We start from the raw sequence: 27555 nt of genomic DNA, 5'->3' as shown, positions 1-27555 counted from the left end.
TCCGGGCATCTTGTAACTCTCCTTGGCCAAACCTGGAAGCCATCTGGGTGCCATATTCACATGTTAGCAACAAGGGACATTCTACTCAAATGTAAAGTTGTACCACAACAGGATCAACGCACTATGTACAGATACCTTATGGGAATAATACGTTCTTTGAACATTAACATTACTATAGTGACAATGCATCAGTTTCAAGTGCCTTACCTGAGCTTCCTCTGACAGATGCCACCTTTTATTTCCAGGTGATGGCACTTCTGCTAATTACCACCGACCATGGTGCCAGAAGATGGAAGCTTCAGGATTTCAAATTTATGCAGTCAAACGGATTCCAACTAAACTTTAACATGTGCACCAGTTTATAAGTATTTACTATTTTCTGAAGGCGTTGGGGCCAAATTCAAAGAAATATCCATGATGGGAGGAACACATTGAATAATCCCCAAGACATCAGCCAATTTAGTTTTACCTCAGCATTTTCTAAACTTCTATGGAGCATGAACCTGTTTCCAGTACCAAAATTCACAACACGTCAGCATGGGGTGGTACCTTTCAAGTGAGTTTGAGCATGGTGTGAATGTCTTCTCAACATGTTTAGTCTTTCCCTTACAAATATCAATAAATCACGACCCTGTCTTTATATGAAACAATCCTGATTCTGACACACTGTGACTCATGAATTTGCAGAGTTAATGGAGCTGCTGTCTAGTATGGTCAGATGCTACCATAGTCATTATTTGACCAAATAAATTTAGTCCAGCAGTTCACTGGTGGGCTAAATAACCACCCCATTCACTTTACTATGACCAGACACAGCTGACTTTGGTCCAATGATATTTTTGGAAATGTCATGGTTTGCATATCCTCCTGCTTTTACTCACACACCGGAACAATCTTACGCTGACTTGACACTGAAATCAAACAAAGAGGCTTCAACCTCTACGAACCATCTCCTTTCACCTGTTCACACGTTTTGGTAGCAAAAAACCTGAAGGCTTATGGGAGAGTCTCAAACAATTACAAAGTGCTATTTTCATGATTGATATTCAAAAAAAATAAAATAAAATCACATGCACCATTCATAAGTGTCCGAAAAAGTAATTTAATTTCTAAAAAGGTTGCCCACAGTAGCTAAGTTAAGAAAAAAATACAGGCCAACAGTGGTGAAAGTTTTGGTTGATTGGAATATGATTCCAGTGTGGAAAACGATTAATGCAACAAGTCACTACAGCATGATTCATATCATACAAACTATTTGGAAATTTTGACTTACATGAACATCTGTGTTTGGCCATTTGTGTATCTAAAGTGATATACATTAAATTTGCTATCAGGTTGTATTACCCAAATAGTGTTAAGGCCTTGGCGTGTTTTTTCTTTTAATACAGGAACATACATGCTAATAAAGCAACCTTAGCAGGCTGTAAATTATATACAGAAAAAAGATTGGATAAAAGGTTATACGACAATCACATGCCCTGCACTGATTAAAGTCTGTACCATGTTGTACTTCAGAGTAGTAGTAACACCTGACCATTGCCACAAATACATGAATGTTTAAGACACCAATCAGTTTAGCTCAAAAGCTTTCAGTGCATCTTTGGCCACAATATGAAATATAGTGTGTGTGTATCAATATAATATTAAATTAATGTTTGATTTTTTTTCCCTCCACCTGCTACATAAAACACATGAGTAAGTTGTACACACAGTAGCCAATCACATGGGCCGAATTTCACTGACTGGAGACAGAAACCATTAGGTCAGGAAACTGAGACCGGACATGTTAAGTACTAGGTAAACCGAGAACGGCTTAATCATTAGTCAAGTTAGTGTCAATAACTGTTGTTTTTGAACATGTAGAGTTTGGCCCTGCTTTAATGTAACAGATGGGAGTTATGATACCATTAGTTTTGGCAAACAAGTGGAAAAGTTCCCTCCCCCGAACCAATCAGTCCCACGTTGCATCATCCCAGGAAGAGCTGCTGGTTGAGGACACAGCGACATCAAGTACAAGTGAAGAAAGCCTTCGACGGATAAATTCAGAAATTCTCAACCACCGTTCTCTCTGCTGTGAACAGAAAAACAGAAACACTTAAACTAATCACACATTAAAAATACAATGTTTATAGGTCTCTTTTCTCTGAAGACATTTGTACACATCACAATAGGAAAATGGAAATAATAAAATGAATGACGGCTGAATTCCATTTAGCAGCTTGCTAAGGATCTCGTGTGTCACAACTATTTATAACACCACACTTAAGTGGCACTGATATTACCTAACTGTATATTAATTTTATGATATTTATATATATTCTAAAATTACATGCAGAAGTCCATTAAACCATGGCTCAGTACATTTTTCACTGCACTTTGTTCATTGTTATGGTCATTTAGATTTACCCACACCAGCTTGCCAAGTATGGTAATCTTGTTAATCTGAACAAAATTGTGAAAGATTTCCAGCAACTTGGTGACTGGTTTACAATATTTCTAAAATGTTTAAGTAGAATAACAACAGACATGTCAAGATAAAGTTGTATGCAAGTCACCAACATGTGTTTTAAAAACACTGACAAAATGCACAGAATGGTGCTTTGTTCTGAGCCGTATTTGCATCTAAATTATGGAGGCACTTGACCAAGCCACTGAACTGTAGTCATGTGTGATAAGACTAATGACTGCTAAAAGATAAAGCACTAAACTCACAGAAGCTGGAACAATCAAATGTTTGGCACTTTTGCTTTACAAATGATGTATACAATTAGTTATTAAAATAGTTGCCAATTAATTTCTGTCAATTGACTTATTGATTAATTGTTGTATTTGTAACAAAAGTATAATTAGATATTAGATTAGAATTTATCCACAACAGGTCTAAACTTGCTTTTGCCTTCACAAGGTGGTCAAGCATCTATATTAATAAATAAATTATAGCAGAGGTCAAAGCATAGTACAGCACAATAAAAAAATAGGCACAGAACCAGCGGCCTAATTAGCAACATAATTGGAGCTGAAACAATTTGTCAATTATCCCATTCTTATTCCACTGAGGGAAACTTAATCTGCAATTATTTTAATAGTCTATTAATCTTTTGAGTCGTTTTTCAAGCAAAAATGTCAAACATGTGCTTGTACCAGCTTCTCCATTGTCAGGTTTTGGCTATTTGTTCATTTTAAATCATTTACTACATGTAAATATATAATATATTTAGGTTGTGGGCAGTTAGTTGGACAAAAGATCAATCTGGAGATGTCACATTGGTAACCTGTGATGGTCAAATGCTGTTAATAGACAAAATGGTTAGTCAAGAAAATAATTTGCTAATTAATCTAGCCCCAAACCTGTATGCAGGGTTCAATAAAGTCAAGACATGTGAAATATTAGACCTTTTATACTGCTTCTCTAGTGGGACTTTATAGCACCTGCCTAAATTTAGTAGACTGGTTTCAGTGTAAACTGTGAATGTGTAATTAATTTCTTCCCTAATGTAATTAACTGCACATATTAACTCACCATCCTGCAGCCTCAGTGGAGGGACGAGCAGACCTACCTCAGAACAGGGAGCAGGACTTAGGGGGTCTGAAGGGATTATCACTAGAGGGGACCCCGACCAGGAGAGGGTCCTTGGAGGCATTTTGCAGACAGAAGTTTCTCAGCTCAGCAGCAGCCACGGACACCTGCAGAGCCAGACAATATTCGTGTGTGGGACGAAACATAGCAGCAAATCACATGTACGGTATCTGTAATGCTCTGTCAAACCCAGTCTCTCATTTAGCTGCATACTCACACTTACTGCCACTGTTTTGCGTAAAATTTACAAGAGCGCCACAACGTTACACGGGCGGGTGTGTCCTCCACTGTGTAACTTTTTAGTAGACACTGTCCCGTTGTTTCCTTTAGAAAACGAAGACTATGAGATTTTAATGAACGTGTCACTGCTCTCGATACGATGACGCGTCAAAGTGGATACGCTTCCCTGAAACGTAACTTAAACTTGAAGTCGTGGTTTAAAAGTCCACCAGAAACCAGCCTGCGTGTGACTTTGGAGACCACTTTGTTGAGCCTATGATGTGAGAGTGCAGTCGGTGTCATTTCTGCAACAGTTTGTCTCCGCCATTCAACAGTAACGTTAGTCTCTGTCTTCCGTGTTTGTGTGTCAATGTTCGTACCTTTATCCTCCGGACACTGGCCTCTAACCGGAGCTGCTTCACGGCCCTTTGAGCGACAATTAAGTTGTTGCTGGCATTGTTGTTGGACATGACGGCGGCTGTCGGCAGAGAAAAGTTGACGGATAAATAATATAAACGGGCAACACAGGGCGGAAAATAACCCCAACTGCCTTAAACCCTAAACCCGTTTGGGAAACATTGGTCACTCGATGCCCGGCCTCCTCTGTGCCAGCACGCCTTTCTATTGGGCGCTAGGCGTGTCAATCAAAAAGTGGCTAGAAATCCACGCCCCCCTGCATTCGCTGGCCATTATTATGAGTTTCCTAGAGAGCAGAGCAGGAGTGGATCCTGTGACCTTCAGCTGAGGTGAACAACCACTAACACTATGGTTACTCACCACTTTATTTAACTTACCACTTTGTTACTATTTTAAATAAGACATGTTAAATATGAGTGTACATTTTGTTGCTTGAATTTATTGCACTCACACCCACCAGACCAGAAAGCAAGTGAAAGCTGTGGTGGTCAACACCACACAGTCTGGTGTGGATCGGATACCAGGTCCAGGATGAACAATATCAATACCAAGGCTGATACGTTATATATCTAAAAATGGCAAATGGACTACGAGGATATCGCTGCTCACATGCATGTGATAACAGATGGTGCCCAGGACATGATCTAATGTGAGACAGATCCAATTATTTTGAAACTTGAATATTTTAATGTCGATATAATAAAAATAAAAAGAGGATATGACAGCTCTCACCAATCAAACGAATAAGAACAGAACGCCACATCTCAGATTACACAATCAACAACCAAAGTTAAAAAATATATATATATTAGAAGAAACATATTGCTGAACTCAGACAAAACAGAAATCCTGGTCATCGCATCCCAGAAGATGACAAAACTGCCATCTGCTGGTTCCCTAGTAAATCACATTAAGAACCTTGGTGCTTGGTTTGTTTGGTTTGTAATTTAAATTTCGAGCAGCACACCACAAAGCTTGTTCAATCATGTTTTTATCAACTTAGAAATATAGCAAAAATTCGATCTATGTTAACTTTTAAGGACACCAAGACCATTTTACACGCCTTCGTGTCATCACGCCTGGATTATTGCAACAGCCTTTTTACCTGTTTAACCCAAAAATTTATTGATCGACTCCAGACTGTCCAGAACTCAGCTGCCAGGCTTTTAACCAGAACAAAGAAATATGACCACATTACTCCTATTTTAGCTTCATTACACTGGCTCCCAGTATGTTTTAGAATTGACTTTAACATTTTATTGATCACTTTTAAAGCTCTTCATGGCCTCTCGCCTTGTTATATTTCTGAACTTTTAGTCCCATACACACCAGCACGTACCTTGAGATCCTCGGGCAGAGTCTGTTGTCTGTTCCAGAGTCTCGACTGAAAAATAAAGGGGACAGAGCGTCTGCTGTCAGGGCCCCGAGGCTCTGGAACAGCCTGCCCGAGGAAATCAGGTCGGCTGAGTCAGTGAACTCTTTTAAGTCCCTTCTTAAAACATACTTTTATAGGAGAGCCTTTCCCGATTTTATTTGACTTTATTTTATCCCTTTTATTTTATTCTATTTTACTTATTTTATATTTATCTTAAACATGTATTTTAGTCTTTTCAATGTTTTCATGCTTTTATCTTGTATTTTTTTTGTATTATTGTCTTTTGGGTATTATTGTCTTTACACTTGTTAAAGCACTTTGTAACTTGTTTTTGAAAAGTGCTCTACAAATAAAGATTATTATTATTATTGGTGAGTACTGTACATAAGCATGTTTGTGTGCACATGAAACAAAACAACCCAGGTGAAACTGATACCCTGATCAGGTTGCAGGCCCGACTGAGTCAATAATGTCAAAAATGCTTCCGACATTTTAAAGTAAACAGAATTTTTTGATTGTGATAAGTATGTCAGATAGTAAAGGGACTTCTGTTTGAATATAATTCTGTGGCAGTTAGCCAGGCATGGTTTCATGCCTGTAATCCAGTTTAATAAAATACACTATATTGCCAAATGTTTTAGGACACCGCTCCGAATCATTGAATTCAGGTGTTCCAACCACTTCCATGGCCACATTTGTATAAAATCAAGCATCTAGGCATGCAGACTGCTTCTACACACATTTTTGAAAGAATGGGTCGCTCTTAGGAGCTCAGTGAAGCGTGGTACTGTGATAGGTTACTACCTGTGCAATAAGTCCATTCATGAAATTTCCTCACTATATAGTCCATGGTCAACTGTTAGTTGTATTATAACAAAGTGCAATGCAAAGCATTGGCTGCAGTGGTGTAAAGCACGCTGCCACTGGACACTAGAGCAGTGGAGACCTGTTCTCTGGAGTAACGAATCACGCTTCTGTCTGGCGATCCGATGGATGAGTCTGGGTTTGGCAGTTGCCAGGAGAACAGTAATTCCCTGACTGCATTGTGCCAAGTGTAAAGTCTGGTGGAGGGGAATTATGGTTGGGGTTGTTTTTCAGGGGTTGGACTTGGCCCCTTAGTTCCAGTGAAAGGAACTGTTAATGTTAGGAGTGTGGTTTTTGTGTTCATGTCTTTCCTGTTTAAGTCTGTTTTTGGTTCTGTGTTTCTCTGTGTAGTCTTGTTCAGTTAGTTCCTAGTCCTGTACATTAGTTAATATCTTTTGTGTTTACTCCTGCTCTTGTGTTCCCGGTTTTGTCTTGTGTATTCCCTTGTTCATTTACTGGTTCTGTTTAGCTCGTACCTGTGCATTCTTGGTTATTCACCCATGACTGCTTGTCTAAGTGTTCTCTCTGTTACCCCCTGTTGTCTCTGCCTGCCTGCCTCTCTGTTTTCCTGCTGTCTCTCTGCCTCCCTCGTTAGCCTCATGTCTGTCACCTGTGTTGCTCCCGCCCTGCTCGTTATCCCTGGTATATATGTGTGGTCTTTCTGTTCAGCCCTTGTCTGGTCATTGTTGGTGTTACTCCCTATCAGTTGTGGCTCCTGTCTTGTCATGTATTTTGTCTTTCTAGTCTCTGCTCTTGGTGTTTTGGATTACTTGTGTTGGATTTTGGTTTAGTTTCTCATTATGGCTTTTTATGGACTCACTCAGTATGTAAGTGTGCTCGCCTTTTGTTTGTTTAATTAAACCACTGAACTATACCTGCTCTGTGTCCTGTGTTTGGGTCCTCCAACCTGCTCAACCCTGCCTCACCAACCCACACCCACCGTAACAGTTAATGCTTCAGCATAGCAAGACAGTTTGGACAATTTCATGCTCCCAAAGTTGTGGAAACAGTTTGGGGATAGCTCCTTCCTGTCCCAACATGACTGCGCACCAGTGCACAAAGCAAGGTCCATAAAGACATGATGAGCGGGTTTGGTGTGGAGAACTTGACTGGCCTGCACAGAGTCCTGACCTCAACCTGATAGAACACCTTTGAGATGAATTGGAGGCCAGGCCAGGCCTTCTCGTCCAACATCTGTGCCTGACCTCACAAATGTGCTTCTAGAATGGTCAAAAATTCCTGTGACTACACTCCTAAACCTTGTGGACAGCCTTCCCAGAAGAGTTGACGCTGTTTTAGCTGCAAAGGGTGGGCCAACTCCGCATTAAACGGGTTAAGAACGGGATGTCATTAAACTTCATGTGCATGTAAAGGCAGGTGGCCCAAAACTTTTGGCAATATAGTGTAGCCTACATGTTTTTGCACAAAAGGACAGGATTTGAAAAAGGTTTCTTCTGTGGTTATTATGCATGAAAACTGCATGTGACACACCAAACTGTTCAGTCAGTTTCAGCCCAACATCAACACCCAAGATTTTGCTTAGTTGGTTTGAGACCTCATAGTTGCAATTTGGTTTTACATTTTGTTGTTGACTAGTGCATGTTCCACCATCAAGGTTCAAGGTTTTGTTTTTAAACAAAGTGATTTTATATCACACACACATACATATATATATATATATATATATATATATATATATATATATATACACACACACTGTCAAATCACACCTGTGCTAGAAATAAACACAGCAGAATGTAGCTTTTGGTATCATTTTTATTTTAAACCCCATGGGTTTTTTTTGGTTTTTAGTAACCAAACAAAATCACAATATGCAATGTGTTTGTATTATAACTGTGTGTTACCAGCTCCCGAAGGTGACTTGTCCCCTAAAGATAAATAAAAAAGAGAAAAAACATGGTTATTAATTCCATATAGTTCATTGTTTTGAGACATCGGCCCTGAGACCAAATTATCATTATACTCACAACTGATTGGTCCAACGGTGAGGGGCATCAAAGGATCAGAGCTGGAAACAGAGCGGTACGTCCTACTTGTGCAATGCTACATGGTGGGAGAGGGTGTAAAAAGAGAGATACCATCAAATCCCAGTGTTTAAGCAGCATTGAACATGGATTGACAATGCTATTGTTGAAGTGACATGTGTGACTTACTGGAACACAGGAGAAGCTCCTTTGGTCACACAGGCTGAGGCTGCAATGAAGGAAAATGTCTCGGTATTCATTCTGGAGCAGGAACGACAGGGCAGAGAAACGAGCTTGCAGGGACGAGCCGCTCTCAGTCACTGACACCTGTTGGCGGTCAGTGGGACACCTGGCAGAGAGGATGGAGAGGGTCATCAGGGCTATTACACATCTCTATACATTTAACTTTTTCCCATTTATATTATCCTCCACAAACCATCTGCTGGTGCTCTAGAGGGACACTTACTTGTTCTGGATGAGATAGTATCTCATGGGGTCGTCAGGGTTTGATGAGTGAGTGGCATGGCAGTCTTCCAGAACGACTGCAAAGCGTGGATCTCTCTCCTCCACAGAAACGCCCACGTACAACGGTGACCCCACTGGCAGGATGACCTGGCCTGCTGGATAAGTCTCAGTGTAGCTGGAGTTGTGGAACAGAGACATGGAGGCTCTAGCTTTGGATCCCGAGCCTGAAAGGCCACTTTCCAGCCTGTCAAGAAAATATGCTTTTTTGTTATGGCTTTTTTTTATTGCTTTATTTTTTTTATCCCAGAAAGGTCTTGACATTTCTCTTTGATTAAAGCTGTTTCTTTCATTCAGATACAAACAAATGGCAACTACTTAAAATGTTCTTTTCATTGTATATCAGCTAGATAGCATAACCATCCCTCTGGTGTCTTCAGGTACATCCTCGCTGTGGTGCCTAAGGTTTCTGTACTGTTGTGGTGCTTCATGCCATAATCAGGGGACTAACTGTTAACTAGGATGGATACATACCATACACCATATTATTTATACTGAATTATAGAGGGCACGCTTATGCTGTCTCCACTGGCACTAGATTATTGGATTCATCATTAGACTAAAACAGGATTAAAATAGCACACTTATATATCACTTGCCACTGTGAATTATATGAAACAGTTGGATAGTCATCACGGACATCTAGACTAGGATCTATAAGGCCTTGCTTTCTAATTTGCAGATGTATTTATCTGTGTGTTACAACAATGCTGATCAGCAAGATCGAAAGAATTTCACTCTATCTAAGCTTCTGTGTGGAGGATTTGAAAATGACTGACTTTAGTGACTCCTAGTGGTTATATCAAAAAAGACACTGTTAGACAGCAATGTATGCAACAAATATACTAGACCAATTTTCACCAGATTTGCCATAATTTTTGTGATGTGATGTCATCAGGAACTTTATTATCATAAAATTGGTTACATTCAGTAAAAGGCTACTTACGGCAGGAATGGTCTGACAGTCACATTCAGGCTTGCGTTTGTGTCCAGGGGATAAGCACAAGAGAAAGGAAGACTCACAGGAACGACGAAGGACCCATTTCTTATTGGGTAGATAGATAAACTGTTGGAGTAGATGGCATGAGTGCGGTTGGTCTGAAAGACAGAGGATTAAATGATCACTCAGTTGAATGATTATGTCAACTTGAGAGGATTTTCTGTTAGCATCAGCATGAGCAAGTGGTTAGAGAAACTGTAATTGTCACTGTATCCCTCTCCATTCTTGGTGACCTGACCTCCCTGAAGAAGAGATTTACAATTTGGGGAAAGATTCTCCAGTCAAGACTATGTGCTAAATAGTCCAGTTGTGTGACGTCTGCAAAAACCCATGTGGCCTGAAGATCCACCAGACCAGACCAGTTGTTATCTTTATGAGATACAGGAGTTGCCACACAGGAGTCCCCCTACAGTGCCAGAACCTTTGTACTGCAAGCTCCACGCCAGGGCGGTTCTGAACACTGAAAGGGCAAGGGGCCAGCAGCTAACAAATAAGGGATTACAAATGAGGATATGGACGGGATCCTAGAAGCACAGCCAGAAGTGATGCAGATCAGAAGTGCCAGTCAATGTCAACCATCATTGTCAACACTGCTGCTGAGGGGTTTGGCATTCAGAAGCAGTAAATGAGGCTCCCCAGTAGCTCACAAGGTAGAGCCAGTACCACATATCAAGGCTGAGTTACCACAGGAGCCTGGGTTTGAATTCAGTAAAGGGACTGGGCTGGATGCAGAGACCAAGACCTGGGGGACTGAAGGGCTTTCATGCCAGAACAAATGCCACAGTTCAAACCAGGGAGCCTTGAAGTGAAGCTAAAACAAGCTCAGCCCCAGGCCCTCTTAAGGTCTACAAGAGGTGCCCCAGGCTCTTGTTATGCCAAGCAACATAAGCTTGGCACCAGCTGGAGAAGGGGATCATTTCTGAATGCACCATTTCAGTGATCCTGTTTGCCATGAACATGGTTGTCGAATCAGCAAATGTGAAGTATAGAGACTCTGTCACCATGTCTGGTGTTCCACAGCTCCATTGATGGCTTGACAATAACAACATCAGCGTCTAAATGCAGATGGATCCTCAAGGGTCCTGAGAGATTAATCACCTGGGCCCGGTTGAGTTTTAAAACTGGTCAAGGTCCATGGTCTTAAGGAGGGATTAAGTTAATAAGAAATTCTGTGTCTTCCTTGGAGGTATTCAGATTCACTGAGAGGCCAGTTAAGAATTAAGCAGTCCATAGCACGCTCTAGGACACAGCTGTACTCCAGGAGACCAAGGTATTTGATGTATGACAGGCAGAGGAGGATAGCTCTGGGTTGCTGGGAAGTTAAAGGCCTGGCTCAATCAACATGGGATCCAGGTGTTTTGTGACCGTTGCTGTTTAATGAGGAAGATCAGCCACTTCTTGCCATGGTGGCTGTGACTTCCACAAAGTCTGAGCAGCCTTGTCTTATAAGCAGAATAACAAGCTACAGCGACCCTTCAGCTGCCTGACTGAGGAGTTTGCGGTTACTTGGGCAAGGGTGGTGGTTTTTAGGGGTGATTTTTAAAATGTGATATCGACAGCAGTAGCATTATGCTAGATTTATGGGTTTAACCCTGAACAGAAACATACATTACACAGAAGATAGCATAATAATACATCCTAGCTGTAAGTGGCAGTGGCAGTGACAGCAGCTGAAGATTCAGGTGCCCACAGCTAAAGAAGGGGGCACAAGATACATTATTTAAAGGCCCCCAGAATTTGTAGCAATGCCCATGCTGAGCAGATGCACATTATCTGGTAGTTTAAAAAACAACAGGACAACATAAAAATGTCTCTATAGATTAAATAATCAGGTTCACAGCAGAAAAAAACACAAGTTAAGTCTTTACCCTTAGTGTATTTCCACAGGCACCTTCTGTGGCCTGGACTTCGTACCACACTGCATCATCATGCACTTGACCCAGGAGCAATTGCGGGATGCTAGGTTGCCCGAGAATGGGTTCAAACCAGAAGATGTCAAGCTTGCCATATCCAGCCCACGTAGAGTTTATCATGGCCACAAATAAGCTCTGCAGACTGGAGTGCAGGATGCTGGACTATAGAGGAAGATATAATGTCAGAGAAGTGTGAGAGAAAGAAGAAAGGAAATTAGATGGTAAATACTTTATACCAATGATGAACTGTATTATGTCAAAACATTTCAAAATATAAAAGGAAACCTACATTCACACACAACGCAGCATCTCATGTGACCGCATTGTGGATCCAAATCCCGATGTCTGCAGTCTGTTATCGATGATTCATTTCCACGTGACATCATCCAGCCAGATGGGCCCTCTGCCCTGTCCAAAACGTGCACCTTGTGGTGCTGACACGGCCCTGCCGCAGCCCAGCTGTCTGCACACCACCTGAGCATCAACCAGGCCCCAGTCATCGTCACACACCGTCCCCCACTGTCCTCGGAGGAAGATCTCCACTCTACCGGAGCAGGAGCTGTTTCCTCCATCGGCCAGGCGGACCTGCCCCTCAACTCCTGTGCTGTTGTCTGCGGGTGTTGTGGTGTTAGCTATCACCTGAGCAGTGGTGGTGTTCTGAGGTTTGGAGTCGGTGTGGTTGGTGAAACTGTGCTGTTGGATCCTGGTTGAACTGAAAGAAAAGTCTCTGTGAAATCACAAGACAACTATAGCCTGCACTGCCAGCTGCAGTCATGAGGAAAAGCCCCCTTTCTTTATTATTGATGGAACTGATTATGTTATTGTTGGGTACAAAATCCATTTATGGATCAACGTATCTTTTCTTTTAAGAAGAAAGGAAAATAGATGGTAAATACTAAATACCAATGATGAGAACCTCCGTAAACCTCAGTTTGTAATTTGAACTGTATTATGTCAAAACATTTCAAAATATAAAAGGAAACCTACCTTCACACACGACACCAGCATCCTCATGGTGACCGCAATTGTGAGATCCAAACCCACGGTGCCTGCACTGGGTGAGCTTTGATTCGCTGCCTGTGCACGTGACATCATCCAGCCAGATGGGCCCTCTGCCCTGTCCAAAACGTGCACCTTGTGGTGCTGACACGGCCCTGCCGCAGCCCAGCTGTCTGCACACCACCTGAGCATCAACCAGGCCCCAGTCATCGTCACACACCGTCCCCCACTGTCCTCGGAGGAAGATCTCCACTCTACCGGAGCAGGAGCTGTTTCCTCCATCGGCCAGGCGGACCTGCCCCTCAACTCCTGTGCTGTTGTCTGCGGGTGTTGTGGTGTTAGCTATCACCTGAGCAGTGGTGGTGTTCTGAGGTCTTGGAGTCGGTGTGGTTGGTGAAACTGTGCTGTTGGATCCTGGTTGAACTGAAAGAAAAGTCTCTGTGAAATCACAAGACAACTATAGCCTGCACTGCCAGCTGCAGTCATGAGGAAAAGCCCCCTTTCTTTATTATTGATGGAACTGATTATGTTATTGTTGGGTACAAAATCCATTTATGGATCAACGTATCTTTTCTTTTAAGAAGAAAGGAAAATAGATGGTAAATACTAAATACCAATGATGAGAACCTCCGTAAACCTCAGTTTGTAATTTGAACTGTATTATGTCAAAACATTTCAAAATATAAAAGGAAACCTACCTTCACACACGACACCAGCATCCTCATGGTGACCGCAATTGTGAGATCCAAACCCACGGTGCCTGCACTGGGTGAGCTTTGATTCGCTGCCTGTGCACGTGACATCATCCAGCCAGATGGGCCCTCTGCCCTGTCCAAAACGTGCACCTTGTGGTGCTGACACGGCCCTGCCGCAGCCCAGCTGTCTGCACACCACCTGAGCATCAACCAGGCCCCAGTCATCGTCACACACCGTCCCCCACTGTCCTCGGAGGAAGATCTCCACTCTACCGGAGCAGGAGCTGTTTCCTCCATCGGCCAGGCGGACCTGCCCCTCAACTCCTGTGCTGTTGTCTGCGGGTGTTGTGGTGTTAGCTATCACCTGAGCAGTGGTGGTGTTCTGAGGTCTTGGAGTCGGTGTGGTTGGTGAAACTGTGCTGTTGGATCCTGGTTGAACTGAAAGAAAAGTCTCTGTGAAATCACAAGACAACTATAGCCTGCACTGCCAGCTGCAGTCATGAGGAAAAGCCCCCTTTCTTTATTATTGATGGAACTGATTATGTTATTGTTGGGTACAAAATCCATTTATGGATCAACGTATCTTTTTCTTTTAAGAAGAAAGGAAAATAGATGGTAAATACTAAATACCAATGATGAGAACCTCCGTAAACCTCAGTTTGTAATTTGAACTGTATTATGTCAAAACATTTCAAAATATAAAAGGAAACCTACCTTCACACACGACACCAGCATCCTCATGGTGACCGCAATTGTGAGATCCAAACCCACGGTGCCTGCACTGGGTGAGCTTTGATTCGCTGCCTGTGCACGTGACATCATCCAGCCAGATGGGCCCTCTGCCCTGTCCAAAACGTGCACCTTGTGGTGCTGACACGGCCCTGCCGCAGCCCAGCTGTCTGCACACCACCTGAGCATCAACCAGGCCCCAGTCATCGTCACACACCGTCCCCCACTGTCCTCGGAGGAAGATCTCCACTCTACCGGAGCAGGAGCTGTTTCCTCCATCGGCCAGGCGGACCTGCCCCTCAACTCCTGTGCTGTTGTCTGCGGGTGTTGTGGTGTTAGCTATCACCTGAGCAGTGGTGGTGTTCTGAGGTCTTGGAGTCGGTGTGGTTGGTGAAACTGTGCTGTTGGATCCTGGTTGAACTGAAAGAAAAGTCTCTGTGAAATCACAAGACAACTATAGCCTGCACTGCCAGCTGCAGTCATGAGGAAAAGCCCCCTTTCTTTATTATTGATGGAACTGATTATGTTATTGTTGGGTACAAAATCCATTTATGGATCAACGTATCTTTTTCTTTTAAGAAGAAAGGAAAATAGATGGTAAATACTAAATACCAATGATGAGAACCTCCGTAAACCTCAGTTTGTAATTTGAACTGTATTATGTCAAAACATTTCAAAATATAAAAGGAAACCTACCTTCACACACGACACCAGCATCCTCATGGTGACCGCAATTGTGAGATCCAAACCCACGGTGCCTGCACTGGGTGAGCTTTGATTCGCTGCCTGTGCACGTGACATCATCCAGCCAGATGGGCCCTCTGCCCTGTCCAAAACGTGCACCTTGTGGTGCTGACACGGCCCTGCCGCAGCCCAGCTGTCTGCACACCACCTGAGCATCAACCAGGCCCCAGTCATCGTCACACACCGTCCCCCACTGTCCTCGGAGGAAGATCTCCACTCTACCGGAGCAGGAGCTGTTTCCTCCATCGGCCAGGCGGACCTGCCCCTCAACTCCTGTGCTGTTGTCTGCGGGTGTTGTGGTGTTAGCTATCACCTGAGCAGTGGTGGTGTTCTGAGGTCTTGGAGTCGGTGTGGTTGGTGAAACTGTGCTGTTGGATCCTGGTTGAACTGAAAGAAAAGTCTCTGTGAAATCACAAGACAACTATAGCCTGCACTGCCAGCTGCAGTCATGAGGAAAAGCCCCCTTTCTTTATTATTGATGGAACTGATTATGTTATTGTTGGGTACAAAATCCATTTATGGATCAACGTATCTTTTTCTTTTAAGAAGAAAGGAAAATAGATGGTAAATACTAAATACCAATGATGAGAACCTCCGTAAACCTCAGTTTGTAATTTGAACTGTATTATGTCAAAACATTTCAAAATATAAAAGGAAACCTACCTTCACACACGACACCAGCATCCTCATGGTGACCGCAATTGTGAGATCCAAACCCACGGTGCCTGCACTGGGTGAGCTTTGATTCGCTGCCTGTGCACGTGACATCATCCAGCCAGATGGGCCCTCTGCCCTGTCCAAAACGTGCACCTTGTGGTGCTGACACGGCCCTGCCGCAGCCCAGCTGTCTGCACACCACCTGAGCATCAACCAGGCCCCAGTCATCGTCACACACCGTCCCCCACTGTCCTCGGAGGAAGATCTCCACTCTACCGGAGCAGGAGCTGTTTCCTCCATCGGCCAGGCGGACCTGCCCCTCAACTCCTGTGCTGTTGTCTGCGGGTGTTGTGGTGTTAGCTATCACCTGAGCAGTGGTGGTGTTCTGAGGTCTTGGAGTCGGTGTGGTTGGTGAAACTGTGCTGTTGGATCCTGGTTGAACTGAAAGAAAAGTCTCTGTGAAATCACAAGACAACTATAGCCTGCACTGCCAGCTGCAGTCATGAGGAAAAGCCCCCTTTCTTTATTATTGATGGAACTGATTATGTTATTGTTGGGTACAAAATCCATTTATGGATCAACGTATCTTTTTCTTTTAAGAAGAAAGGAAAATAGATGGTAAATACTAAATACCAATGATGAGAACCTCCGTAAACCTCAGTTTGTAATTTGAACTGTATTATGTCAAAACATTTCAAAATATAAAAGGAAACCTACCTTCACACACGACACCAGCATCCTCATGGTGACCGCAATTGTGAGATCCAAACCCACGGTGCCTGCACTGGGTGAGCTTTGATTCGCTGCCTGTGCACGTGACATCATCCAGCCAGATGGGCCCTCTGCCCTGTCCAAAACGTGCACCTTGTGGTGCTGACACGGCCCTGCCGCAGCCCAGCTGTCTGCACACCACCTGAGCATCAACCAGGCCCCAGTCATCGTCACACACCGTCCCCCACTGTCCTCGGAGGAAGATCTCCACTCTACCGGAGCAGGAGCTGTTTCCTCCATCGGCCAGGCGGACCTGCCCCTCAACTCCTGTGCTGTTGTCTGCGGGTGTTGTGGTGTTAGCTATCACCTGAGCAGTGGTGGTGTTCTGAGGTCTTGGAGTCGGTGTGGTTGGTGAAACTGTGCTGTTGGATCCTGGTTGAACTGAAAGAAAAGTCTCTGTGAAATCACAAGACAACTATAGCCTGCACTGCCAGCTGCAGTCATGAGGAAAAGCCCCCTTTCTTTATTATTGATGGAACTGATTATGTTATTGTTGGGTACAAAATCCATTTATGGATCAACGTATCTTTTTCTTTTAAGAAGAAAGGAAAATAGATGGTAAATACTAAATACCAATGATGAGAACCTCCGTAAACCTCAGTTTGTAATTTGAACTGTATTATGTCAAAACATTTCAAAATATAAAAGGAAACCTACCTTCACACACGACACCAGCATCCTCATGGTGACCGCAATTGTGAGATCCAAACCCACGGTGCCTGCACTGGGTGAGCTTTGATTCGCTGCCTGTGCACGTGACATCATCCAGCCAGATGGGCCCTCTGCCCTGTCCAAAACGTGCACCTTGTGGTGCTGACACGGCCCTGCCGCAGCCCAGCTGTCTGCACACCACCTGAGCATCAACCAGGCCCCAGTCATCGTCACACACCGTCCCCCACTGTCCTCGGAGGAAGATCTCCACTCTACCGGAGCAGGAGCTGTTTCCTCCATCGGCCAGGCGGACCTGCCCCTCAACTCCTGTGCTGTTGTCTGCGGGTGTTGTGGTGTTAGCTATCACCTGAGCAGTGGTGGTGTTCTGAGGTCTTGGAGTCGGTGTGGTTGGTGAAACTGTGCTGTTGGATCCTGGTTGAACTGAAAGAAAAGTCTCTGTGAAATCACAAGACAACTATAGCCTGCACTGCCAGCTGCAGTCATGAGGAAAAGCCCCCTTTCTTTATTATTGATGGAACTGATTATGTTATTGTTGGGTACAAAATCCATTTATGGATCAACGTATCTTTTTCTTTTAAGAAGAAAGGAAAATAGATGGTAAATACTAAATACCAATGATGAGAACCTCCGTAAACCTCAGTTTGTAATTTGAACTGTATTATGTCAAAACATTTCAAAATATAAAAGGAAACCTACCTTCACACACGACACCAGCATCCTCATGGTGACCGCAATTGTGAGATCCAAACCCACGGTGCCTGCACTGGGTGAGCTTTGATTCGCTGCCTGTGCACGTGACATCATCCAGCCAGATGGGCCCTCTGCCCTGTCCAAAACGTGCACCTTGTGGTGCTGACACGGCCCTGCCGCAGCCCAGCTGTCTGCACACCACCTGAGCATCAACCAGGCCCCAGTCATCGTCACACACCGTCCCCCACTGTCCTCGGAGGAAGATCTCCACTCTACCGGAGCAGGAGCTGTTTCCTCCATCGGCCAGGCGGACCTGCCCCTCAACTCCTGTGCTGTTGTCTGCGGGTGTTGTGGTGTTAGCTATCACCTGAGCAGTGGTGGTGTTCTGAGGTCTTGGAGTCGGTGTGGTTGGTGAAACTGTGCTGTTGGATCCTGGTTGAACTGAAAGAAAAGTCTCTGTGAAATCACAAGACAACTATAGCCTGCACTGCCAGCTGCAGTCATGAGGAAAAGCCCCCTTTCTTTATTATTGATGGAACTGATTATGTTATTGTTGGGTACAAAATCCATTTATGGATCAACGTATCTTTTTCTTTTAAGAAGAAAGGAAAATAGATGGTAAATACTAAATACCAATGATGAGAACCTCCGTAAACCTCAGTTTGTAATTTGAACTGTATTATGTCAAAACATTTCAAAATATAAAAGGAAACCTACCTTCACACACGACACCAGCATCCTCATGGTGACCGCAATTGTGAGATCCAAACCCACGGTGCCTGCACTGGGTGAGCTTTGATTCGCTGCCTGTGCACGTGACATCATCCAGCCAGATGGGCCCTCTGCCCTGTCCAAAACGTGCACCTTGTGGTGCTGACACGGCCCTGCCGCAGCCCAGCTGTCTGCACACCACCTGAGCATCAACCAGGCCCCAGTCATCGTCACACACCGTCCCCCACTGTCCTCGGAGGAAGATCTCCACTCTACCGGAGCAGGAGCTGTTTCCTCCATCGGCCAGGCGGACCTGCCCCTCAACTCCTGTGCTGTTGTCTGCGGGTGTTGTGGTGTTAGCTATCACCTGAGCAGTGGTGGTGTTCTGAGGTCTTGGAGTCGGTGTGGTTGGTGAAACTGTGCTGTTGGATCCTGGTTGAACTGAAAGAAAAGTCTCTGTGAAATCACAAGACAACTATAGCCTGCACTGCCAGCTGCAGTCATGAGGAAAAGCCCCCTTTCTTTATTATTGATGGAACTGATTATGTTATTGTTGGGTACAAAATCCATTTATGGATCAACGTATCTTTTTCTTTTAAGAAGAAAGGAAAATAGATGGTAAATACTAAATACCAATGATGAGAACCTCCGTAAACCTCAGTTTGTAATTTGAACTGTATTATGTCAAAACATTTCAAAATATAAAAGGAAACCTACCTTCACACACGACACCAGCATCCTCATGGTGACCGCAATTGTGAGATCCAAACCCACGGTGCCTGCACTGGGTGAGCTTTGATTCGCTGCCTGTGCACGTGACATCATCCAGCCAGATGGGCCCTCTGCCCTGTCCAAAACGTGCACCTTGTGGTGCTGACACGGCCCTGCCGCAGCCCAGCTGTCTGCACACCACCTGAGCATCAACCAGGCCCCAGTCATCGTCACACACCGTCCCCCACTGTCCTCGGAGGAAGATCTCCACTCTACCGGAGCAGGAGCTGTTTCCTCCATCGGCCAGGCGGACCTGCCCCTCAACTCCTGTGCTGTTGTCTGCGGGTGTTGTGGTGTTAGCTATCACCTGAGCAGAGGTGGTGTTCTGAGGTCTTGGAGTCGGTGTGGTTGGTGAAACTGTGCTGTTGGATCCTGGTTGAACTGAAAGAAAAGTCTCTGTGAAATCACAAGACAACTATAGCCTGCACTGCCAGCTGCAGTCATGAGGAAAAGCCCCCTTTCTTTATTATTGATGGAACTGATTATGTTATTGTTGGGTACAAAATCCATTTATGGATCAACGTATCTTTTTCTTTTAAGAAGAAAGGAAAATAGATGGTAAATACTAAATACCAATGATGAGAACCTCCGTAAACCTCAGTTTGTAATTTGAACTGTATTATGTCAAAACATTTCAAAATATAAAAGGAAACCTACCTTCACACACGACACCAGCATCCTCATGGTGACCGCAATTGTGAGATCCAAACCCACGGTGCCTGCACTGGGTGAGCTTTGATTCGCTGCCTGTGCACGTGACATCATCCAGCCAGATGGGCCCTCTGCCCTGTCCAAAACGTGCACCTTGTGGTGCTGACACGGCCCTGCCGCAGCCCAGCTGTCTGCACACCACCTGAGCATCAACCAGGCCCCAGTCATCGTCACACACCGTCCCCCACTGTCCTCGGAGGAAGATCTCCACTCTACCGGAGCAGGAGCTGTTTCCTCCATCGGCCAGGCGGACCTGCCCCTCAACTCCTGTGCTGTTGTCTGCGGGTGTTGTGGTGTTAGCTATCACCTGAGCAGAGGTGGTGTTCTGAGGTCTTGGAGTCGGTGTGGTTGGTGAAACTGCTGATGTGTTCACCTCTGTTAACAACAGACAACAGTGAGACACTCGTGCTAAGCCAGTGAGATTTTTTTTGTCCGTAAATTATTCATTCACTTTAAGAACAAGAAGATATTAGTTTCTTCACTACTTTCTTAAAATATAAATGAATGCTTTAGATGAGAACATTGCATTTGTTGTTACAGTGTAAAGATTTTAAAATGGAATAATACCTGCACAGTATGCAAGTGAGCAAGTGGAAGGCTTTACAAGTTTATAGACGTAGTAGTTTCCATATCAGAGCTTGACATGGATGGTGTGTGTCGCAAAAGTGCAGCAGTTGTGCCAGGAATTACACACAGTACGATTTACTATTTCATCAGACTGTGTGGGATGAGGCTCTGTTATCCACATAGTAGCATGGGTTCCACACCTGTTTTCAGGTATACACCTCTCTGGAATATGAGCACTGGTTTGCCACAGTAACAGGCGATACCAGCCTTGCCAGTTAACATTTCGGTCACAGTGAATGACTGTATTTGATGTGTTATTCGTTGAACGCCAGTCGTCATTCAGTACGTGTAGTGCTCACAGGGGTCAGCACAACGGAGAACCCCATTTTAACTGATGCAGTCCATGCCTGAAGGACAAACTGTGTTTCCACAGTTGAACTGGACATATTGAGAGGAGGGGCTCGATCTTGAGCTGGAGGAAGACTCCAAACATTGGAAAGAGCCTGGGGTGTTTTGGCAAACCTGGGGTGGCATGCATGGTGAGTCTGGAAGGGAACACTCGTCAGTGTCCACACAGCCACTGTCTGGTGACCAGTGATAACCTTGGCTACAGCAAGAAGAGTCACTGCACTGCATTTTGCATTGTAACAGGAGAGACCATCGCCTACAAAGCCATCTTTACAGACACAAGAGAGCGTCGGGCTGGTGAGAGAGTCTCCTCTTTCTCGTGACTCCAGGCAGGTGGCTTCATCATGACATGAATCACAGCTGAAGACAAGCGTCCCTGTCATAACTTGTGCATGATGTAAGTAATTTGAAGTAGCTTTTCCAGGTAAAACGGTGAAACTACAGTGAAATTACATGCAATTGGCGTAAATGAACAAAACTAATTCAGGATCATTTATGTTTAGTTATCCTGTGAGTACAATTACACAGAAAACATCTGTTCAAATCTCACTGTAGAGTTATACCAGAGGTGCAATCACCATCAAAGTTTACCACTGATTATTTTATTTTCAAGGACGTCACCACTGAATGCAAGATTTTACGTGGTCTCTTAATACTGTGTCATGGTTGATTATTATTACAAAGGCAGTTCAGGTAGAAAGGACTTTGTGTTATGGTTTTGGGTTTGACTTTAGCTATGTCCTGGTTTATTTTATGAGAGTCCTCCTTCATGTGTCTTGGATTACTTTACTTTACCTCCTGTGATTGTGTGTTTTTCAGGACAGTTTTGATTGTCTGCCCACCCTGATCCTAATCTGGAGCAGTGTTGGGAAGGTTACATTAATTTATCATAGTAATGTAAGGACTATGGCAGGAAATTGCAAAGGAATACATTGTGCACATGAAAAACATGCAGAGCAACAAAATGAATATTATTCAACATATAGCCGAGCTTTTTACAGATAATGTTCAGATGTAACCCCCAATGTAATCATGAACATTTCCATTAGTAACTGTAATTTAGTTATACATTTTTCAGTAAATGTAGCGGATTACAGTTAAATTTATTTTGTAATTAAATTATTTAACAATATTACATGTAAATAGTTACTCCACAACATTCGTCTGGAGTTGTTTCAATTCCACATGTTCCATGTTACCCTGTTTGAAAAACTGTTTAACATTTTATGTTAAATTTTTGTCTGGACCAGGAAGTTTTCTAATGAATATCTGAAAATTATATAATCATTTAATATTATAGAAAAGCAAGGGTGAAATTATGTACCAGACAGCTAATTTGGAGGTGCATTTATAAAAAAGCCATCTTAACTTTTATTATTGAAGTTAATGTAAGAATAATATGGCTTCACTAAATCACTGGAATAGAAATACTGACAGTGCCAAATAAAATGTTTTATCCTAAATCAACTTAAAGAGAAATTTGGGGAAATTTAAAGTTCTTTTATGAACTATGTAATTCATTCCAATGTTGTTGGTGCCTGAATTTATAATTTGTGTGTGGAGAAAGAAAGGCAGAGTACTATTTAATTAAAGACTTTTAATTGAAGTGCATCCATGCATGACACAGAAGGAGCAAAGGAGCCACACAAAAATCTATTTAAATGTGTTTTTTTTTTAAGTACAATTACACCCAAGATGACAAGATGTTACATGACCTACCTGAAGTGCTTCCTGTTAAAATCTGCAAAATTAGGAGCAATAACAAACCCCCAGGCACCCCCATTATGGACCACATCCACGACACCAACTTGCTGAAAAAACAAAAAAGAAGTCTTAAAATCACATTTTCAAAAGATGCTGCCATATTCATTACTTTGCCAGACATTGTTCTTACCTTTGAAAGACTGTGGGAACCCAGGAGTTAGTGACAGTGAATATCTCCCAGTGAGTGACAGTGTGAGAATTTATAGGCCCCTATGTGTGCTCAAAAGACCAATGGGGGTCACCGACAGCACCGATACATGTAGTATGACATCAAATGAGTTACTTATTAATCAAATAACGTAAAATGATCAATTCAGACTTAACTGGCACACAAACAAATGCCTGAGTCACTATATTTTATGGTACCACAATCTATCTCAGGTCAGTGTTGAAACAAGGAGACTCTAGGTTTGTACATTCCAATATTAATACCATTTATAACCACACTTCGTCAACATTGACTGAAAAGCCAGAGAGCACACTGAGTACTCTCGAAACTCCATGAAATTTGTTTCACCAATTCAAGGGCCACGTACTTGCTGTTTCCAATGTCAAATAGACTGTGCCTTTCTAGTCCTCCGACCAGTCAAAGCACAAACAAAACATGTCGCATTCACCCGTTCACACACATTCATACACTGATGACACAGCCTTCAGGAGCAATTTTGGGTCCAGTATCTTAGACAAAGTTATTTCAACATACAGACTTGAGGAGCCGGGGATCAAACACCTACCGATAAGTGGGCGACACGCTCTTCCTCCTGTGCCACAGCCTCAACTGTACCTGACAGTTTATATTTACATCTTACTCAGTTTGACTGAGCAAATGCCATCCATTTCAGTAAATTGTAAGAGGACCATGAATTAGGATTATTTTGTCAATATCTTAAAAGTCTAAGGAAGAAGGAAGGACATGCAGTTAGAAATACATTTTAAAAGATGTCAACCGTTTGATGAACCCCTTGATGTCAGAGGCATCAGGTAAATCTCAACGCTTCTCTCATCATGCATCAGTATGGCATGTGCATGTTGGACCCCATCTTATATCTCTGCATTATATATCTGCCTTTGAAAAGGTTTGTTTTTATGAAATTAGGAGCATCTCACTTGTACAGCTGGGAACAGTGTGTGAATGGGTGAATGTGTTGTAGCGTAAAACGATTTGTTGTTGCGAAGACTTGAAAGGATACAGACCATTTTTAGATTCATTTGTGTAATTATTATGGTAATAAGTCACTTATTATGTTTATTTTTGGAATCACTGCAGCCCTTCTTGCAATCATATTTCAAAACTCACTTCTTCTTCAGTGTTTTATTATTCTGACGTAAATGGTACTTTGTTCCATTTTAAGACGGGCTAATAAGATTTTTACAACACTTTATGCAAGTACCAGTGTGCAATAGTGTGCCCTTCATACAGTATTACTAATAGTGCTACGTACAAAGCAATTGTTGGAAAGTTGGGCATCATTTCAAAGGAAAGCCATACACAAACACAGCAATCAGTCACACAGGCACTGCTAAGAAAGCGCATGTTTGTGTGGATATTAGCTCAGACACCTTCAATGCTAAGATGTCAAATAATCAACACTAAAAGTAAAGAACACAATACATCACAGCACATGGTGACAGATTAACATAAATGTTATAGAACATTCTCAAGTGTCTTAATTGATGTGACAAGGAAAAGTAAGACAGGTCTAGCTTGGAGTCATTAGCTGACCCCACAAGTGTTCACTGACCTTCCAGCTGTAGTTCTTTCTCACATGTAACTGTCCTTGTTAGGGAGACAACAGTTAGACTGATAAGGTAGAGACAGTAGCTCAGGCGTCAGGCTGGCAAAAATCAGTGTTCTCTGGGAATCTGACAAGGTTGAGTCTTACAAAATGTTTAACAAAAACTTACTGGCTCCACAGATTAGCGTACAACTCATGGATAGAATTTGATTCCAATTTGACGAAGCATCGGAGTCTAAACATCAGATAGATTTGTTGTTCTAGGTAAAGGCCAGCTAAAGATGAACTAAGAGGAAAACCTACAGGAACTAGGGGGAAGACAGAAACATAAAAGTGACCAAATGCTCTGTTGTTATCGTTCAGATTTGGTGTTGGCATTTAACGTGTTCAAATGTTGAATGCTGGCACTGTATCTCCTTGGCTGGGCTCAATAAACCAAACTATGTTAAAGAGGTGGTATAATGCTGTATGTTGTTCCTCAAATGTTGTATGTTGTTCATCAAATGTAAGTCACTTTGGATAAAAGTGTCTGTTAAATGAGTAAATGTAAATGCTTTTTGCCTTTTTCCCTCTCCTTCTAGCTTGAGACTTTCACTCTTCTGTTGTTGTTAATTTAAAGTTAATATGATGTAGGATTGTATAGAAAATCAAATGATTTATATGATGTGGTGGGAAAAGGATGTTTAAATAAACAGCTCAGGCAAACACTTGTCTTTCTGTGAATTTTATTCAAGTCTTCTGCAGAAGGAACTCACAGGGACACATACGCATCAGAGAGTATCATCCAAGTGAGCTGCAGTGTAACAGCTCATGCAGCTTTTATCTTAGTCTCAGGGTCGGAGAACTATCTCATCAAGGTGTCTTTGAGCGTTCCCGAGGGGACACTCAATCTGGATCTATAGAAAGACGCCCATGTCCAAGGTACATGTGGTGAACCACTGAGTCCTGACCCCACTGGACATATGTTAAAGCATCACACACATTTACCTTCCATTGACCCCTGGAGGCCCCTAGTGAGATTAGTTACATGGCAGTGTTTTAAAGATGGTTCTTATGAAATTCCCATTACAATCCTTAATGGTTTGAAAAAAAAAGTTTACTGTGCCTATGAAAATTGTTTACCCCCTCGGAAGTGATCATGTTTTATTGTTTTACTGCTATGAGTCAAAGACTTTACGTCAGTGTTTCGATGCAGATCAACGGGATCTCAAAGTAATGTAATTTCATTAGAAATGTAATTCTTAAAAGTCTAAGGAAGAAGGAAGGACATGCAGTTAGAAATACATTTTAAGAGATGTCAACCGTTTGATGAACCCCTTGATGTCAGTGGCATCAGGTAAATCTCAACGCTTCTCTCATCATGCATCAGTATGGCATGTGCATGTTGGACCCCATCTTATATCTCTGCATTATATATCTGCCTTTGAAAAGGTTTGTTTTTATGAAATTGAACAGTGTGTGAATGGGTGAACGTGTTGTAGCGTAAAGCGATTTGTTGTTGCAAAGACTTGAAAGGATACAGACCATTTAGCAACTTGATTGATTGTGTAATTATTATGGTAATAAGTCACTTATTATCTTTATTTTTGGAATCACTGCAGCCCTTCTTGCAATCATATTTCAAAACTCACTTCCTCTTCAGTGTTTTATTATTTTGACGTAAATGGTACTTAGCCCATTTTAAGACGGGCTAATAAGATTTTTACAACACTTTATGCAGGTAAGTACCAGTGTGCAATAGTGTGCCCTTCATACAGTATTACTAATAGTGCTACGTACAAAGCAATTCAAACAATTTGTTGGAAAGTTGGGCATCATTTCAAAGGAAAGCCATACACAAACACAGCAATCAGTCACACAGGCACTGCTAAGAAAGCGCATGTTTGTGTACTGCATTTGAGGATATTAGCTCAGACACCTTCAATGCTAAGATGTCAAATAATCAATACTAAAAGTAAAGAACACAATACATCACAGCACATGGTGACAGATTACAGTTTCTCGATTGTTTACACACATTTTCTGAAAGAATGCCTCATATTCTCAGAACTCTACACACAAATACACACAAAAAACACACACACACACACACACACAGGGCAAAACCCCTCAATTCTCCTGCAAAATGAAACTTTACATTCAAAACAATGTTATTTCTTCTCAAAATGGTATTATGTTTTCAAATGACACACACAAACCATCATATGAATAGACATTCATAAGAACCAGTTGAACACTGATGTACTCAATGTAAAACACTATGATGAATGGAAAAAACTTCTTCTCCATTCATCATAATGACTTAGGCCTTTTTTTGTTCAGTGTTACACTTACTACAGACAGTACATACATAAGTGTGTTGTAAAATATTTGAGAATATTGTTTTTATACTCAGAACACACATATACATGGTAACAAATATATTTTATTTGTCCCACAAAAACAATGTACACAGTGTACATCCCATTCCCAACCAACAAAGTTGCACATACACTACATACAAAAAACAGAAGAATTTACTGTACACAGTTACAGTAAAAAAAAAATTAAAAAAACAAAACAAAAAACAAACTATGCTGCATCCTCTCTTCTGTTGCGGTCTGGCCACAGCACCTCATCCACATCACAAGCAATGTTTTCCCTGGCCAAGCAGTGGGGGAAATATCGCCTAGCATGGCGATTCCAGCCATGAAAAGCATCAGCTGCTATATCTCCACATGCATCCTCCATAGCTTGAAGAGGTATACGCGTTGGTGGATTTCGGTCATACACTTTCCATCTCCAGGCAGAAAAAAAAAATCCTCAATAGGATTGAGGAATGGAGAATATGGAGGGAGATAAACAACTGAAAAGTGTGGGTGGGCAGTGAACCAGTTACGAACCAGAGCAGCCCTGTGGAAACTTACGTTGTCCCAAATGACAACGTACCTGAGCTGCTCTGGGCCATCTACCTGATCTGGTGGAATGAGTGTGTTGTGTAGGGTGTCCAGGAATGTGATCAGATGGGCGGTGTTGTAGGGGCCAAGGGTAGCATGGTGATGGATGACGCCGTGGTGGG

General features: G+C 42.8%; 2 protein-coding genes and 1 pseudogene across 3 annotated transcripts; all 3 read right to left on the bottom strand.

Annotated features, from left to right (window-relative positions):
- Nucleotides 1-1860: 1860 nt before the first annotated feature.
- On the bottom strand, nt 1861-4391 carry LOC119882166 (guanine nucleotide-binding protein G(I)/G(S)/G(O) subunit gamma-10-like). 2 transcript variants are annotated; one of them, XM_038692176.1, is made up of 3 exons: nt 4177-4391; nt 3521-3684; nt 1861-2071 (listed from the first exon to the last, which is right to left on the bottom strand). In XM_038692176.1, exons 1-2 carry the CDS (start codon nt 4264-4266, stop codon nt 3559-3561), a joined length of 216 nt encoding a protein of 71 aa, XP_038548104.1. In that variant the 5' UTR covers nt 4267-4391; the 3' UTR covers nt 1861-2071; nt 3521-3558. The 2 variants fall into 2 exon arrangements, with proteins under 2 accessions (XP_038548104.1, XP_038548103.1); XM_038692175.1 differs by having other exon boundaries at nt 3558-3684; nt 4177-4385.
- A 3825-nt stretch (nt 4392-8216) lies between these two features.
- LOC119882163 lies at nt 8217-11979 on the bottom strand (annotated as a pseudogene).
- A 259-nt stretch (nt 11980-12238) lies between these two features.
- LOC119882164 (deleted in malignant brain tumors 1 protein-like) lies at nt 12239-20871 on the bottom strand. The gene is made up of 14 exons (XM_038692174.1): nt 20790-20871; nt 19969-20397; nt 19258-19692; nt 18547-18981; nt 17836-18270; nt 17125-17559; nt 16414-16848; nt 15703-16137; nt 14992-15426; nt 14281-14715; nt 13570-14004; nt 12860-13294; nt 12512-12584; nt 12239-12416 (listed from the first exon to the last, which is right to left on the bottom strand). Exons 1-14 carry the CDS (start codon nt 20869-20871, stop codon nt 12239-12241), a joined length of 5112 nt encoding a protein of 1703 aa, XP_038548102.1.
- Between the last annotated feature and the right edge of the window lie 6684 nt (nt 20872-27555).

Source organism: Micropterus salmoides, unplaced genomic scaffold (genome assembly GCF_014851395.1).
Source record: "Micropterus salmoides isolate LMB-PRFRI ecotype aquatic unplaced genomic scaffold, ASM1485139v1 Ms_hic_scaffold_2954, whole genome shotgun sequence".
Classification (NCBI taxonomy): Eukaryota; Metazoa; Chordata; class Actinopteri; order Centrarchiformes; family Centrarchidae; genus Micropterus; species Micropterus salmoides.
Note: the sequence above shows the minus strand (reverse complement) of the source record. Positions and strands in the feature narration are given on the sequence as shown.